Source organism: Penicillium vulpinum (genome assembly GCF_028829585.1).
Source record: "Penicillium vulpinum strain IBT 29486 chromosome Unknown utg000002l_segment0_segment0, whole genome shotgun sequence".
NCBI classification, from domain to species: domain Eukaryota; kingdom Fungi; phylum Ascomycota; class Eurotiomycetes; order Eurotiales; family Aspergillaceae; genus Penicillium; species Penicillium vulpinum.
The window spans coordinates 4533717-4550784 of NW_026643242.1; the positions used below are offsets into that span (position 1 = coordinate 4533717).

Genomic DNA, 17068 nt, shown 5'->3' on the forward strand with positions numbered 1-17068 from the left:
AAGATCCGCACCCATATTGCTAGGCACTGGAGCGAGGGAGGTTCTCACGAATGAGAAACTACCAGACCTGGAGCACAATATACGTCAGCAGACTGACCTCAAAGCTAAGCTCATAGGCACATACTCTTCGGCATCGATATATCCCTGCTATCTCGCCAATAACGCCTCTTGGCGGCTGGATGCTCGTGATTATCTTCTTTGTAGAAGAGATGACTTACGTCCTCGTCTGAAGACGAGTAACCAAGGCTGGATAGGGCTGCTCAATTATATTTTTTGAGAAGACTGAGTTCGACTGCATTGAAATCCCAGCTCATGGTTAGCATCTTAGATCTGAAGGTGAGAGGAGTGAAGTAGGAGGATAATGCCGATACCAGCAGAGCGGATAGTGAGATTCGTTGAAATGCGAATATATCCTGTCTCAAACATGGGCACAAAGGGGTTAGTTAAATGGCTGGCAAGTAGTGTTTTCTTCATTTCGGTTAAATCGAACACAATGACGGGAGATTTATCTTGCAGGAGACGCATGTAGAATAGAATTAGAAGTTCAGCTGACTTCGAAGTGAGCCCAGAGTGAATATACAAGGGTGTAGTATCTTGACTCGGATTCAGTAAATCCAATGGAATGATTGAGTGAAGAAGCCGCCATGATATTGGTAGTAATTTTTTTTCTTTTTCAAAAATTGAACAAAAACAATACGATCATAAAGGGTCTTCCTCCCACAATGACATCAGGGACTCCAGACCGAAGGAAAACCCAGACCGAAGAGAAAAACTAGACCGAATAAAACAAGAGCAAAAGAAAAAAAAAACGAAGAATAAACACATATGATCCAACATGGATCACTCACTGCTGGCCACAATCGGCGAATTTACATCGGACACAAGCTTTCACACCGCAGCCCGGGCAAGTAAGGATGAATGTGGGCATCCACATGTTACAAGCATCGCAAATGGGACGGCAGAACTCCTTGTACCAATACCCGAGATGAGAGCAAAGGCTTGGACTAGTTCGAACTTTCATAGGCGATGCATTTGGGATTGAAAGACGAACATCTTCCAACCAGCCACAATAGCTCTCCAGCATTAGGCCATTAAGCTCGCCAGCAAGGTCATCGATGGTGTAGCGTCCATGGGGATCGGCGAGCTTTCGCTTGAAGAATGGGGTTAGAGGTCGCAACGAATCATGGCCCACCATGTAGGAGTTGATCAGTTTTTCAGCTTCAGCATCAGTATCAGCATCAGCATTGGCGGTAGTAGATTTGGAACCCTCAGCGGCGGGCTTGAAAGTGGAGTGGTTGCTGGCTGAGTGAGTGTCGTCGGTGGTGTTCCCACTTGAATACTTGGCAGTAGGCTTGAAATTCGAGTGCTTGTTGGTTGAATGAGCGTAATTGGTGGGGTTGGGACTTGAATCCTCGACGGTGAGGTTGAAGGACCAGTACTCGTTAGCTAAACCGGCGTAGTTGGTGGAGTTTGCACTTCGACCCTCGGTAGTGGACTTGAAAGTCCAGTATTCGTGGGCTGAACCAGTGTAGCTGGGGGAGTTGCTACTTGTTGAGAAGTCAGCGGAGAAATTGTTGCTAGCAGTAGAGTGAGAGGAAGCGCAATCAGAATAAATCGGACGCTCGCCATCGTGGCGGAACTCCTTGGCGTATTCATAGGCAAATTTGTCAAAGGTGTCAGAAGGGTTGCACGTCTTGATATCCTCCTCAGGCAGGACGAAATCTTTGAACTTGTGGCCATAGCCAAAGTCAAGGTCCTCTAAAACTCCTTCGGCGACGTCATCAAGAATATCAGCATGTTTGGTATCTTCACCTGTATCTTTTGCCATGTCTGCTAGATCACGCTTCATTCGAGCCCGCATTCTTTCCTTGCGGAACTTTGCGCGTGCCTTCTGCACTTCTGTATCAACTCCAGCCCATTCTTTTTCCCACTGAACATTGTCTGCCTGGAATTGCGCACGTTTTGCTTTGGATTCGGAGGACTCTGGGTCCATGTGCACACTAGTTCCGTAGCTGTAGTAGTAGCTAGGGCTGTACTGGCGTGCTGACTCGGTAAATTGGCCCGGCCAATAGTTGTAATCAAATCCGTGGCGTTCTCGCTTTGATGGACGGTTGTAAGTGGGCCTGTAGGCCCAAGTTCCTGGGTCATCCTCGGGATCTAGAGGTCGCTTGGTCTTCTTTTTTCAGGGTCTCGTCAAGCAGGCGTCGACGGCCTTCGTCACGGAGAACCTCGACGGCATCTTTAATCTGTTTTGAATGGTTTGTTAGCAATTTTCAGCAATTTGATGTTGTGGATGTACTTTTCTGAATCGCTCAACGGCTGCAGCAGTATCTCCAGCCTTGTCCGGGTGGAACTTCAAGGCAAGCCGCTTGTAGGCAAAGTTGATGTCCTGGATACTGGCATCTCGTCCAACCCCCAGGATGGCGTAGGCATCAATAGTCACACTAGCGGTCGACATGGTTGCTGTCATACAAGTCCTAATAGTGGATGTTAGTGTTTTACTATATGTATGTATGTGTTGACTTGAAGATAAATATTCGCTGCTAGTCTTTAAACAGGCAGATGGAACGAGGGAGAGAAAGAGAGCAATGTGAGATAAATATGAAGGGATGCGGGCAATCAGCACATATCTGCTGGTGAGGAAGGTGTGGGAAACAGCCTCAAAGGACTGTTGGGATGACGATGACTATATCAAAACTCACCGCACAAACGCAGGTAAATCAAGAACGAAGAGTCAATGTTAAGGCTCAAGAGAAGGAGCAAATGAACGAGACAATAGAGAAGGGGATGATACTGGAGAAGAGTATGAGAAATAGAGAAAAACAAGAGTATGAGCGTTAGAGGAAGGTGAACAAGAGTAGAATAAAGAACAAAGACCATGCAGAAATAATCTTCAGCATGAGATTGAAGAACCGCAGCAGCAAGAAAGATATCGTGGAGAAGGGAAGGAAGAAGAGAGAGAGGACGAAGAGCAAGAAGAAGAATGGGGAATAAGTATGAGGACGAGGATGAGGGGATTCTATTCGAGTAGATACTAAGCCTATTCGAGTAAATAATTCTATTGTCAATCGAGCTCAATGCCATTGATTAGATGATTCAATCCTATTGAATAGCCCTGGAGAGCAGAGAAGTTGACCTATCTAGGTAATCTTCAGGGTTAGGGCTATACACGAGGGCAATGATCCCCCTACTCTGTACATGGTGATCCCATTAAACAGCAGAAATAGTAGAAATTCATCCGAATTTCTTGTTGAATAACCACTATTAGGGCTATATACAAGGGCAAAATCTGTACATATGAAATGGAAATGGATTGACTCTGATTTTACACAAGCTGAAGGTCGATCTAAATATGAAGTCTACACTAAAGGCGACTTCATCCAATAGAAGTAAGCTTCTACATATCCTCACTGGCGGTAGCACCGGTGATAATCTCAACCAGCTCGCCGGTAATGGTGGCCTGGCGCTGACGGTTGTACAAGATCTGGAACCTGGGGGTTTGTTAGAATCGAATCTTGAGGATATTAGAGGTAAAACATACTTGTTGATCATCTCACCAGCGTTCTTGGAGGCGTTCTCCATGGCGTTGCGACGAGCGGAGATCTCGCAGGCGTGGCCCTCAGCCATGGCCCAGAAGAGGTTGTTGGCAAGAGCGTACTCGCGGAGGCTGGACAGAACCTCATCATCAACCTCGTAAGAGGAGATGTTAGCTATATTAGATGTTAGTTAGGACTCAATGAATAGCGTGGGCGTCATAAAGTCTAACCGGACTGGGTGATAGCCTCCTCGGAGTAGGCCTCGAGGGAGACGGGCTCGTAGCTCGTAGCGTTGATGAAAGAGTTGTAGATGATGCGAACGCTGGCGTAATCCTCGGGCAGAAGAGCGATCTGGTCGGCAATGGCCTGGGCATCAGCGAAGGTGGGGATATCCTTGCAGACGTTGGCGAAGCTCAGAACGATCTTCTCGGGAGCGGCACGGGACAGCTGAGCCTTGGCCTTCTCACCGAGAATGGCGATGTCGGCGTTGGGGTTCGCGGCCAAAATACGGCGGGTGGCCTTGCTCAGACCGGAGTGAATACCACCGCAAAGACCCTTGTCAGAGCTGGCAACAACCAGAAGAGTCTTCTTGTCCTCAAGAGGCTTGGTCTCGGCCTGCTCGAAAAGGGTGTTGGAGGTCTGACCGTAGACGCGGGATTCGTCCATAGCCTTCTGGGCACGGGTGAGACGAGTGGAGGCAACAATCTTCATGGTGTTGGTGATCTTCTCGATGTTCTTGATGGACTTGAGACGACCCTCAATCTCACGCAGAGTCGCGAAGGTGGCGGCATTGGCGGGGGCAGGGCTTAATTTCGCAGTCAGCAATTGTCGTTTGCACCTCCTCTGACGTCCAGCATATTTTCCAGTTTCAATGGTGTCGAGGTGGTTGCGTCGGAGTACGTCGGGTGGAAGGACTTTAGCACGAGGTATCGGATGAAGACTTACCGAGCGACGGCGGCACCACCAGCCCGCAGGGCCGGGCGGACGGCACGGGAGAACATTCTGCGAAAGATTTAAGGAGAAGAAGTGAACGACCAGATGGTGACTGCGGAGAGGAGGGGAGTGACGAAGGTTAGACGGGGATGCCTCGCTGGTCGGGAAGGAAGTTGAGAACCAGGGAGGTTCTGTCTCCGTGCTGCCGCTAAACCAAAAAGGGTAGGCATCTACGGTACGCCATTCCGACTTCCACCGCAGTGAAGCCTTAGGCCACCCAGTATTTACATAACATCACTTGGCGCCTCAGGCAACTAGCTTGTAGCCTCAAGGCCTCTTTTCCCATTCCATTCCTCCATTCCAAGTCCCCCCCAACCTTTCTCTCTTTCCTCACGTCTTTTATCACCTGTCGTCTTTATTGCTCCGAATTCACCCCGGAACATCCCGTCTTTGCATGTATCATTGATGCAGCAGATCTTATAACCCTATTCTTACTCTTCATTGGTCAGAATTTCCTTACTTTCGTCCTTCTACCAGGCCGCTCGATTTGCCAAACTCGGCGCAGGAGGACGCCTACCCTTACCAAAACATCGATTTATCTCATTTTACCCTCGTTTTCCTTTCGCTAGTCCAAGGACTGCCACCATGAGCTCTTCGGAGGACGACGCACCCCTCATGCGCGCCAATGGACGTGGTAAAAGTGCGTTCCTCGGGTGATTCGGCTGTGCTTATATACCTCTACCATTTGTCGCGAACTTTCGCTTTCCTTGCACTTCGTCTTCTCACCTCTACATCTCCTTTGCTTTCTACACAATTGCACTTTTCTTATAGATCAGTGCTCGAGTCATCTTGCACTTTGACGTCACTTCCTTTGCACTTCCAATATACGAACGGCATTCTAACATAGCGTTCTCTACCCTTCTAGTTTCCCCAAAGTCTCCCGAAGTCGTCAAAATGGCGGATGCTAGCCCTGCCACGAACGGCCATGTTGATCCTGGAATATCCATCCGATTCGGTCCTGTGGAAGATAAGGATGTGAAAATGGAAGACGGAGAAGATGCGCTGGGTGCCGCTAAGCGCAAGTCTCGGACCAGTGTGGGCGAAAAGAAGTCCTATGCAGAAGCAGAAAGCAGCGAAGAAGATGAGCCTTTGGTACGCCTATCCCCATCTTGGGATGACCTTTGTTATTCCCAGTGTGACGATACCGTCGCTTTCGGTTAAAGCGTCTGACCATTCGACAGAGCAAACGCCGGCGTACATCTGTGAAACACGAAGACCCTGAGACCGATGACGATGTGCCCTTGGCACGCAACGGACGCAAACTTCCCAAGGCCGCCGAAACCTCCATCGGGGATGAGTCTGATTCCGACGTCCCTATTGAACGGAAGCTTGCTGCGCAAAAGAAGAAGATTGAACAAAAGGCGGAGAAGGAAGCTAAACCTTCGCGCAAACCTGCTGCGCCAAAGAAGGAGGCTAAGCCTGCGGTGGTCAAGAAACAAACAAACGGCGTCAAGAAAGAGCCGGCCGCCAGCAAAGCTGCCCCCAAGAAGAGCAAAGCCAGGGCCGCCCCGGTGAAGGCAGAAAGCCAGGATGCCGAAGAAAAGGAAGAGGAGGAGGAGGAGTACCGCTGGTGGGAAGACCATACCAAGGGCGATGGAACCATCAAGTGGACAACTCTGGAGCACAATGGTGTAGTCTTCCCTCCCGAATACGAACCGCTACCTAAGAATGTCAAGATGAAATATGATGGCGTTCCGATCTCTCTTGAACCTGAAGCTGAAGAAGTTGCCGGCTTCTTCGGTACCATGCTCAACTCAACTCACAACGTGGAAAATCCTGTATTCCAGAAGAATTTCTTCAGTGACTTCAAGGATGTCATCAAGAAGAGCGGCGGAGCAAAGGATCTCAAGGGCAACAAGGTAGACGTCAAGGAGTTTGCCAAATGCGACTTCAAGCCCATCTTCGAATTCTACGAAGCTCAGCGTGAAGAAAAGAGACATCTGCCGCCAGCAGAGAAGAAGGCTGCTAAGGCTTTGAAGGATGAGCAAGAAGCTCCCTACCAGTACTGCATGTGGGACGGTCGGAAGCAGAAGGTGGGCAACTTCCGCGTGGAACCGCCTTCTCTCTTTCGGGGCCGCGGCGAGCACCCAAAGACTGGGCGTGTCAAAACGCGCGTGCAACCTGAGCAAATCACCATCAATATCGGCAAAGATGCAAATGTCCCACCGCCACCTCCCGGTCACAGGTGGAAGGAAGTGAAGCACGACCAAGAAGGCACCTGGCTTGCTATGTGGCAGGAAAATATCAATGGTAACTACAAGTACGTCATGTTAGCCGCCAATTCCGATGTCAAGGGACAAAGCGATTTCAAGAAATTTGAGAAAGCCCGTGAACTCAAGAAGCACATTGAGAAAATTCGCAAGGATTATCAGAAGAACCTCAAACATGATATGATGGTGGAACGCCAGAAGGCCACGGCAGTCTATCTTATTGATCAGTTTGCCCTACGTGCTGGAAACGAGAAAGGCGAAGACGAGGCCGAAACCGTCGGCTGCTGTTCTCTGAAGTATGAGAATGTTACGCTGAAGCCCCCGAATACTGTTGTCTTCGATTTCTTGGGTAAGGATAGTATTCGGTTCTACGATGAAGTGCAGGTTGACCTGCAAGTCTTCAAGAACCTGAAGATCTTCAAAAAAGCACCCAAGAAGAACGGAGATGAAATTTTCGACCGCCTCACGGTATAGTCCCCCATTTTTCTTGCAATCTTGAATGTTACTGACAAATAAAAGACTTCTGCCCTCAATAAGCATCTTGCCAACTACATGCCAGGTCTAACCGCTAAGGTCTTCCGTACCTACAATGCATCTTACACTATGGGTTGTGTTCTCAACGAGATGACTGATACCAGCGGTACCATCGCCGAAAAGGTGAAAGCATACAACGATGCCAACCGTAAGGTTGCTATCTTGTGTAACCACAAGCGCACTGTCACTGCTGGCCATGCCAATGCAATGGAAAAGATGGGTGAACGGGTGAGTTTCCTCTATTCCGCCCTCATAGCGACAGGCACAAGTGCTAATATATGCCTGGCTATACAGATCAAGGGCCTTCGATACCAGAAGTGGCGGCTGAAGCAGCAAATGCTCGACTTGGATCCCAGTCTCAAGAAGAAGAAAGGCGCAGCGTTCTTCGAACTCGATGAGGATCTCGATCAAGAATGGATCCAGGAACACCAAACCTTTTTGATTGAGGAGCAGAGAACCAAGATCAACAAGAAGTTCGAGAAGGATAACGAAAAGCGCGTTGCTGATGGCGAGAAGGAAATGAAGGCTTCCGAGCTTGAGGAGCGTCTGCAGGTCGTAAAGGAGATGGAGAAGAAGTTCAAGAAAGAGAACAAAACCGGCAAGGTCGAGGTCGAGTCCAAAGGCGCAACAGTTGAAAAGCTCGAGAATTCCATCACCAAGATCGACCAGCGAGTCGAAACGATGTCGGTCCAGGCCCAGGACAAGGAAGACAACAAGGAGGTTGCCCTAGGTACCTCGAAGATTGTGAGTTTTGCTCCAGTCTCATCCCTTCGATATCACCAGCTAATTATTCTCATTAGAACTACATTGATCCTCGCCTCACTGTCGTCTTCAGCAAGAAGTTCGACGTCCCTATCGAAAAGTTCTTCTCCAAGGCGCTGCGTGAAAAGTTCGAGTGGGCCATCAAGTCCGTTGAGGAGGACTGGGAATTTTAATCTACCACCCATCGTCTTGATTACACCGTTGTGATCTCCGTCTTTTGCGCACATTACTTTCTTCGTACAATATTTTCGGTTCCACTCAGTCTACCTTGGGGCAAGACGAGATGACTTTCTTTTGTTTGTCAAACAATTCTTTCAGATCTAGCCATTGACCTATTCGGATCGTTGGTTGCATTTGCATGCTTGAGAAAGAATTGATGTTACCATTGGCATTTTCATGGTTTTCGTTATGGGGGAGGCTTGGCTCAGAGTGCAAGCCTGTATTAGTGGCGGCCGTAGGTACGATATGATCGGTATACTTCAGTATACACGAGGGGGAAAAAGAGGAAAAACCAAAAAAAATCACATCACAAAAGACCCATTGATTCAGTTCGCTGGGTGACTTGTTTAAATGCATACATGCTCATGCATAGCAGCCGGACACCTTGGACAGCTTCTGTTCCGCTGCTCTTCGTCGTTTCGGTCATGGGGTTAGAAGTCTCGAATTATTCATTCCATCGTTTCTCTTCAAATTTGACATCAGTCGTGGTCTCCCTCCACTATTCCAACGTAGTACTTGTTGCGCGGTGACACGTAGGCCTATATACCTAGCTCTCGTGCTGGTTGTGGGTATGTATGTCCTCTGTGGGACCTGCACAACATATCTGCAGGGTCTATGCATACATAATGCATGACACGAATGGGACTAGCGCTATATTTCTAGCCCGGAGACACAACCCACGAAGTTGTATGCGATCAATGATGTCTAATACATACAGATCAAAAGTACGTAAGAGAACGTTGATTTGAGATGGAAACGGAATATCAAAGAAGCAGGGGAAGGGCTGAGTATGCTGCCAATGCAGGGCCATGCAAAAGGTAAAAAATGAGGGAAGAAACCGGAAGAGAAACATATATGCAGGAAACAAAAAGAGAAAACCCCCCATATAGCAGCGATTATCAATTACAGTACAAGATCGATTCACATCTAGCGATGCTAGACAGGTCTGTCTGGATAAATAGCTTCAGAGGTAGTCGGAGTGAGGCGAGAGGCGGGCAGGAGAGTGTATGGAGATGCATATCATGAAAGAGTCGTGTCGTGGGGGGTTCAATGCATCCTTTTCAGACATAATGCGAGGCGATGTCCGATTTTCCTCATCGGGTAGGATAGACCGTTAATGAATCATGGTGATAAAAAAAAGTAGAAAGATAGAAAGGGTAAAATAACCGACAGACAGGATATCTTCAAGAAAAAAAAGAAAGAAAAAAAAAAAGACGAAAGCTTCAAAATCTAGTGAAATTGTCTCTCATGGCCACCAGCCCATGCGCTTATAGCTGTCCACAATTTCGCGGACGCTATCAGCCCCGAATTTCGGGTACGCTGGCTTCCAGCCAGTCTCATTCTCGAACTTCGACCCATCAATGCACATATCCTGGTCCTTAAGAATGTCACGCTCGAGGAACGGGCTAATAGGTCCAGGCCGTGTGATATTGGCCCTCTCGACGAGCTCAGCCCAAGTCTGCAGACCAACCTCATTCATATCATCAAGGACGTCGTCGAGGTTCAGTTTAGCGAACTGTGAAGCAAGCGACCCGACGAATGTGACCTTGAGGTCAAACACCTCCGAAAAGGCGTTGGCGATGTCTTCCTGTTTCGTATCGTTGCTATCCACAACATTGAAGGTAACAATCCCGTCTTTGGGGTCAATGAAGCCCTGCGCGGCGCGCCACTTGGCAGCCTCGAACAGTGCGCTAGCAGCATCCTTGACGTGCAAGGTGTTAATTTTCAAGTCCTTGGTGTGCAGGAGGATCAGGTCCTGCTTGAGATCGACGTGGACGGCGGACAAACAGATGCCCGTGGCAAAGTAGCCCGGGTCGTAGGCGCCGTAGACGTGGGGCAGGCGTAGTGCGCAGTACTGCAGGTTTGGGATTTTACGCAGTTCGTCCGCGGCCTTGATCTTCCACGCGGCTAGCTTGTGCCACGGGACGAGCTTGTCTGTCTCCTTGCGTGGCGTTGAGCTGCCCTTGTAGACATGCGCGGTTGAGGTCTCGACGAAGGCGGGGATACCGCGTCGGGCAATTTCCTTGCCGAGCGCGACTGTGAGACCGTAGCTGCGCACTTCGTAGACATCGTCGGGTTGGGAGTGGCGTGTTTCGCCGCCGCAGTTAATCACATAGTCGAATTGTTCGCCATTGGCTCGGTCGAAGATGCGCGGGAAGTGTTCTGTGGGGGAACCGGGTTTTAGGTAAGAATTTGCTTTGAGTGGAGGGGATTTGTCAGGCCACTCACGTTCACGGCTGGCATCTGCCTGGACGAACTTGTCCTTGGAGCAAGCCTCTTCGAATTCTGGGGCTAACCAGGCCAATTGTGGGAGGACTTTGTCTACCAAACGGACTTCCGAGGCTAAGTTGTTCTCGTGGATGTATAGCGCGAGGTGTCGACCGATGAAGCCTGAAGACGGGGAATGTCAGTCGGGATGGAACCATATTAGGACACAGAAGGACATACCGAGGCCACCGACAATTAGAACGGCGGGTTTTTTGGCGTCGGCCATTTTGAATGTGATAGAAAAAAAGGTCTCCCCGCAGGTTCAGAAGAGTGAAAGGGGGGGAAAGGCGAAGGACGGGAGAAAGGAGGGGGCGGACTAAACGGGCAAAGGGGAACAACTAATAAGAAACAGAAACTCAGTTTAAAAAACCAAATAATGTTAGTCGAAATCAAAGAAAAAAGGGAAAAAAAGAAAAGAAAATTATTATTCGGGATTCGCATCTCCCCTGCCAAGCCGATTAACCCACGACGTTGACCACAGTGAGTGGGTTACAGTGGAAACATCAGCATCTACCTGTGACGTCGGGGGGAAGATAGTGGGTGTTAAGGAGATTAGTGCGATGTTAGAATTCCACTTATTTTACTTGTACATGATCCATTAGAACATGTTGTACTGTGTGATACTAAATCAATATCATTTTGTATACGGAGTACAATTGTAGTTCTAAATACTTACAAATCCTTGTGACTGTCGGTCCCATGGTACTGGGTTTCCGATCACCCGAACCATAGATGAGATGCTAAGCCTCTCCCATGCTTAATTTGACTCGATACTATTATACTAGTGACTTTCCATTGCTGGGCATGATCTTAGGCTTAAATGAATACCCGGAATGTTATGGTTTGAGCCATTAAGTATACGTACAGGTACTACATAAAGTCACTGGAAGTAATCTCGGGATATTATTATATTTAAAATTACCGTCGTACACACCGTTCAAGATAAACTATTCTAAAAGTTTGGGTTGAAACCTCACGAGAACGGGTCTCCGGACACTACATACAACATACTTTACAAATATACAAACGAGAAGGGATGATGGGACAAGGGCAAGGCACTTGTTGGTGGTTAAAGTGTGATTTGTGGGCGCGGCACACAATCGAATAGCGAGGAAACCATCAGAAGAGGGTGAATGGCCTGTTGGTGTGGGGCTTGCTAGCCCACATCCAACTCGATGGAGTCTCCTCCGAGGGCCAGCAGATGAAAACATGGAACAAAATATAGCTTAAAATTAGAAGAGTGTCGCGATGTCAGGTAGATGTAGGCGGTTGTTCTTCAAAAATGGATCTTGGGAACACAGTCTCTAGAATTTCCGGTCATACCGCACGCTGTTAGAGTCCCTATACCAATAACAAGATATCTGTTCGTGATCTCTAGTTTCGTTGATATAGCAGAGACTCGTTATAAGAATACAGGCACCTCGATTCCGAAATTCCAGAAGGCAGTCCTGCCACGGTTGCTCTGAGCCTATGCAACGTCTTTCATGGTCAGCAACTTCTCGAGGTCGCTATCATGACCAGGCTGACTTTGATCGAAATCAAAGGTATCAAAAGCGAGGGTACACCAGAGATAACATTATGGTATTCAATCTCGGGGTGTAGAGGGAAGTCGGATACTGTTCTTCTATATTGGGACTTTCATGGTCCTAAGAAAGCGGCAGCTGGTGCACCATGGGTTGAGTAAAACGAGTCGATTTTCTTTACAGGAATGCAGATTATATCTAGTCTACTATGTAACCTTGGAGTATGTGGAAAGCGTATTCTCAGATTGTTGTTGGTCGTATGGCTTAGTAGTCATGATTATCGAATCATATATTGATGCCAAGAATTGATGACGATGGTCAATTTTCGCCCGACATGTCATGTTGTACATATATTAATGGTATTCTAGTCAAATACAATACAATTTGATGAGACCTCGTCAGCACTATATCCAGTCTATTAGATTTCCCAAGGCATAACGACGGATAGACGAGCCTGGGTGATATTGTGTCGATCGAGACCTTCAACATATATTCTCGGGATAAGATTGTGTAGCATGAATGAATTTCCTAACTAAATCTCGAATGGAAACTCCAGATAAATATGAGACAGGTGCATCTTGACCACGGAAGAGTTACGCCGATCAAATCCAATACATTTCATAATGGCCAAAGCAAGGTATATTCGTAGTGCTCTAACAACCGGAAGAGTAAGCAAAGGTAAGATCATACAAATGCATAGAATCATGATGCGCCTAGACACTTCAGCGAGTTTCTGAGCTCCTTAATAGCGGTGTCAACATCGTCGAAAGTCAAAGCAGAGACCGCCCAACGAGCATGTTTCTGCGCCAGCTGCACCGAGCTATCGTCTAGACCATGTGATGGCTGGGACGGGACATAAGGAGCCGGTTGCACCGGAGCCTTAGCAAGTGGTGATGGAACAAATGTCGGAGCAGGCGGAGGCTGAACAGGAGCACTAGTATCTGGGGTATCGTAGAAAGAAGCTGGGTCTGGAGCGTCAACGGCTGGGTCTGGAGCGTCAACGGCTGGGTCCTCAGATGGCGGAGGGAAGGAATGAAATGCAGTTGGGGTGTCAGGAAGGTTAGGTACTGAGGACGACCCGCCAATGGTCGCTGGAGTTGATGGGAGCTCTAATCCGCCTTTGCTGGAATCATCAACATCCATTGATTGTGGGGGAGAACCAGGTGCGTTGCGAGGAACAGAAGGGATCTCGGGTGGGGGACGAGGTGCTGACGAGGTGCGTGATGGATGAATCGATTCATCAAGAGTCGATTTCCGAGCCAGCTCTCGTCCAGAACGGTCAGATTCGTCTGGGATCTCTTCGATAGAGGGTTGTTTTGGCTTGGAGGCCTGCTCCGCTACCGACTCATCAAATGCCTGCACTTCGGGATCTTCAACGAGTTCTTCTTCCTGCTTTGGCGCCGGATTTGTCGCGTTGGGATCTTCACCGGCTTTTAAAGCTTTAACAATTCGGAGCGCGTGGAACTTGGCGAATTTGATCCGCCCAGCCAGTTCTGGGTCTAGGGACCCCCAGATCGAGCAAAGTTCTAGGAACGTGGCCGCTGCCTGGAAAGTATCTGCCGTTTGCCTTTTTGTGCGATTAGCCATTTGTAGCTCAAAGCATCACTTGGAGAGCTCACTTTGTGACTTTGTTGGCATTCATAGCGGCCTCCGCACGCCCGAAGACCTCCAATCCGAATTGCTCGACATAGGCGCTCGCTGCAACGGTGTCTGTCACTGTATCGTTTTCTGGGTTCTCTACTTTGAACTATTTCAAGCCAATATCATCAGCAGCTAGATCTCAAACACTGGATGCGGGGTGTAGACTAGTAGAAAGGGAACAAAGGCGGGGAGCCCAACTCACCTGCTCCAGCTTGTCCACGAGGTTTGTCGTGTAGAGCATGATCTCCTCATCGGAATTGTGAAGACCCCTTTCGATAATCTGGTTTACAATATGGAAATTACCTGCATAATTGGGGTTCAATCAGCTCAACTGTTCAGTTGCGACCTGCGCGGGGTCTTGGGACTCACACCAGTAGGCAACCACAGGTTTAGCCTTCTCGATCTGAGCTGCCCTGATGGCAAATCGCCCAATGTCTGCCGACCGCAGTCCAGCTGGTATATTACTCGCCATTGTTCAGGGTGTTAAGTATGTTAAGGAGAAGATGGTGAACGAATGACGTTTGGACTCGCATAAGCGGCTGGTGATTCTTATCTCCAATACAGGAATATGATATCTTTATAAAGGACCTTAGACAAGATCGCCCGCTTGGCGCAGTGGTAGTCGCGCATCACTTGTACTTTTCCTCGATCAAAAGATCGAGGACTACTCGTATAAAGGTCATGATGAGGTCTCTGGTTCAATCCCGGAAGTGGGCTTCTTTTTTTTCCTTTTTTTAATCCCCCCCTTTTACACTGTAAGTGAGGCCCGAGGTCAATCATATCTTTTTTTTTATACGTTTAATTAGCATTGAAGTCAGAAATATGACTAGATGTCGTACATGAGTTGATGTGGGGAGTGTCAAGTGGAGGTGCAGAGCACAGCTTGGCCTACGCGGCGACTGCAATGAAAAATTACTACTACAAATCCCACATACGCAAATGATCCAATCTAGGCAACTTTATATTAGACAAGCGGACCAGGGATTGCCGAAGAAACTTGCTCAAGAATTCGTCGGCATGTTCAAAGTCCTAGAGCGTGTCGGGAGACTAGCGTACAAACTAGACCTACCAAGCTCATGGGCAATTCAGCATTGAGCACCTTGAACTAAACTCCCTAGGGGACAACCTCTGGGAACGAACCCCAGAACCAGCTCAGCTGCCCCTAATTGGACCCCAATCCGTGGACTCAGTTCGAGACCGCAGAACCAAGAACATCGGCCGCCCCCGCGTGGACGGCACCAGAGCTCAAAGAATAGAGTATCCGGCCAGATTCACCGGCAGAGGACCAGCCAATGATCAGTGGATTTCATCCACAAAGCCAGGCTATGCAGATTTATTCACAGGAATATAACTACATAGTTATCGAATAATCACCCTGTGGAATACTCAGTAAGTAGGGTAAGCGCCCTTATAAAGCGTCGGCACTCCGATAGGGAAAATCACCACTATTACTCAAGATCCGGTCCACACTGCTACATACATACATATGTACACAGTAGTAGTGAATATCATGAAATAGTTTCCATTTTTATAGACCCAAACCGTTGACTGGTAGCTAAGATACTATATCAATGCGCCTGCACACGGTCTTTTTAGCAGTCTTCTTAGATATTATCTCGGATATCTTCTTCTAGATTTATGTACTCAGTCTTTTTGAAGACAGAATTTGGCCATTAAAAGCCCAATTGTGTACTCCGTAGACTATGCGCCAAGCGGGCGACCTCAGTATGTCCACGGGTACACGATTAGATTTCATAATAGCCAAGATTCGAGGGCAAAAAAGAAGGAGAAAAAAAAGCCCACTTCCGGGATTGAACCAGAGACCTCATCATGACCTTTATACGAGTAGTCCTCGACCTTTTGATCGAGGAAAAAGTACAAGTGATGCGCGACTACCACTGCGCCAAGCGGGCGATTGGGATGCACATTTGACATTAACAATGTTTCACGTGTGCCATTTTGATGTGACAACGTCCTTGCTGGGACATTCAATTTCCAAACATTCTCTCCACTTAAGAAGAACATTTCGTCGAGTCTACGTGACATGTCACGATTTGTTATCTCTGACAGTTATCACGCATTTGTCTCACTTCCTCTGTCGCATGATATCACATGCCATTCATTTGCTATTTCCTTTGTTTGCTCATTTCTACTACTAAGATTAATTGGGAACGATGTTTGTTTGCTACGTAGATAGGTCTGACTATATAAACGACCACCTGCTCTCTCTCTCTCTCTCTTTCTCTCTCTATCTTCTCTCACTCCCTTCCTCCCTCCCTCCGTGAGATGACAAAGATGTCTAAAATTGCCACCAGGAGTTGTTGGACAACAGCAATGCAAACATTGTCTTTTTAGCGGGGTTCGCGCAACAGAGGCACTTCTCTTTACCTACACGAAATGTTTCTCCCTTGGGCTCGTGAAAGAAACCCAAGCGAATTTGGGACATAGCAAAGGCTCGAGAGATTGAATCCATCGCTGAAGAGTCTACTGCGAAAAAGGATGAAGAAATTGCTGGAAAAGCGCAAAGCTTATGTGGAGTTGTGGAGAGCTCTTCTTCGCAGATGTGTCCTTCTACAGCTTCTAATGATGACACCCCCGACGTGGTGGGGTGAATCTTCTCTTAGGCAAAGAGCTTCCGAGCCCTGAGGGCTGAGAGGGAATCCATTTGGCCATGTCGCGAGATCGTACCGACATATTGGTCAAAGCGCTTGAAGATGATAGTGCGCTAGACATCAGCCCAAATGATCTTATGCCACTTTGCAGCGAAGCTGTCAATCTTGGTATTCTTGAACCAACCAAGTCGAACCGCCAAAATCAGCCGAAAAAAAACAAGGACGTATCTGGAAAAAACCAGGTCGATGTCTTTCGCGATCGAGAATACCTGTACACAGCTGATGGATGCGAATATGAGTTGACGTCGAACCATCTCCGTCAACTACTCCCCTATCAATTTTGCTGTAGCGAAAATATCGGAGGTGGATCTGTGTTGGTGAAGATTGAAATTTGCCTCCTGGGTGAAAGGTATCTTAAATGCTCCCTGACTCTAACTACCGATGCTGATCTATCATCTCGTCTTAGCTTCGTTTAAGATATAGACCGTCGAATGGCCGTGAAATTCATCGATGCGCAACGCACGTTTACATTCTTCTGGGCAAGTCAATCGAGGAAATTGCCGACTCGCCAAGGCGATACATATATTTCTGGGGAGGAAGTCATATTCCTAAAGGGCTTGAGTGATTCATGAATGGTGGCTACACTGATGGGACCTCTATTGAGGGATAGGAAGCACTGCATTTGATGGTTTAGTTTCAAAAATAACGCATTATTCAAATCGCTCAAGGGATATTATGTAGACTTCATGATAGGGCGATTTAGACTGGAC

The 17068-nt window shown here is 47.9% G+C and overlaps 6 protein-coding genes across 6 annotated transcripts; 2 read left to right on the forward strand and 4 right to left on the reverse strand.

Moving 5' to 3' along the window:
• Positions 1 to 844: 844 nt before the first annotated feature.
• On the reverse strand, positions 845 to 2458 carry N7479_004730 (uncharacterized protein; the record flags this gene model as incomplete). Its single annotated transcript, XM_057252427.1, has 3 exons — positions 845 to 2157; positions 2210 to 2246; positions 2300 to 2458. 3 exons carry the CDS (start codon positions 2456 to 2458, stop codon positions 845 to 847), a joined length of 1509 nt encoding a protein of 502 aa, XP_057111752.1.
• Positions 2459 to 3397: 939 nt separating this feature from the next.
• Positions 3398 to 4537, reverse strand: N7479_004731 (F1F0 ATP synthase subunit gamma; the record flags this gene model as incomplete). The annotated part of the gene is made up of 4 exons (XM_057252428.1): positions 3398 to 3491; positions 3542 to 3710; positions 3767 to 4341; positions 4482 to 4537. The coding sequence occupies 4 exons, from the start codon at positions 4535 to 4537 to the stop codon at positions 3398 to 3400; spliced, it is 894 nt and encodes a 297-aa protein (XP_057111753.1).
• A 577-nt stretch (positions 4538 to 5114) lies between these two features.
• On the forward strand, positions 5115 to 8208 carry N7479_004732 (DNA topoisomerase 1; the record flags this gene model as incomplete). The annotated part of the gene is made up of 6 exons (XM_057252429.1): positions 5115 to 5169; positions 5395 to 5621; positions 5711 to 7207; positions 7259 to 7501; positions 7568 to 8017; positions 8074 to 8208. The coding sequence occupies 6 exons, from the start codon at positions 5115 to 5117 to the stop codon at positions 8206 to 8208; spliced, it is 2607 nt and encodes an 868-aa protein (XP_057111754.1).
• Positions 8209 to 9500: 1292 nt separating this feature from the next.
• N7479_004733 (NAD-dependent epimerase/dehydratase family protein) lies at positions 9501 to 10748 on the reverse strand (the record flags this gene model as incomplete). The annotated part of the gene is made up of 3 exons (XM_057252430.1): positions 9501 to 10417; positions 10484 to 10645; positions 10703 to 10748. The coding sequence occupies 3 exons, from the start codon at positions 10746 to 10748 to the stop codon at positions 9501 to 9503; spliced, it is 1125 nt and encodes a 374-aa protein (XP_057111755.1).
• A 1999-nt stretch (positions 10749 to 12747) lies between these two features.
• Positions 12748 to 14158, reverse strand: N7479_004734 (uncharacterized protein; the record flags this gene model as incomplete). The annotated part of the gene is made up of 4 exons (XM_057252431.1): positions 12748 to 13612; positions 13665 to 13792; positions 13889 to 13989; positions 14056 to 14158. The coding sequence occupies 4 exons, from the start codon at positions 14156 to 14158 to the stop codon at positions 12748 to 12750; spliced, it is 1197 nt and encodes a 398-aa protein (XP_057111756.1).
• A 2199-nt stretch (positions 14159 to 16357) lies between these two features.
• On the forward strand, positions 16358 to 16923 carry N7479_004735 (uncharacterized protein; the record flags this gene model as incomplete). Its single annotated transcript, XM_057252432.1, has 2 exons — positions 16358 to 16707; positions 16782 to 16923. The coding sequence occupies 2 exons, from the start codon at positions 16358 to 16360 to the stop codon at positions 16921 to 16923; spliced, it is 492 nt and encodes a 163-aa protein (XP_057111757.1).
• Between the last annotated feature and the right edge of the window lie 145 nt (positions 16924 to 17068).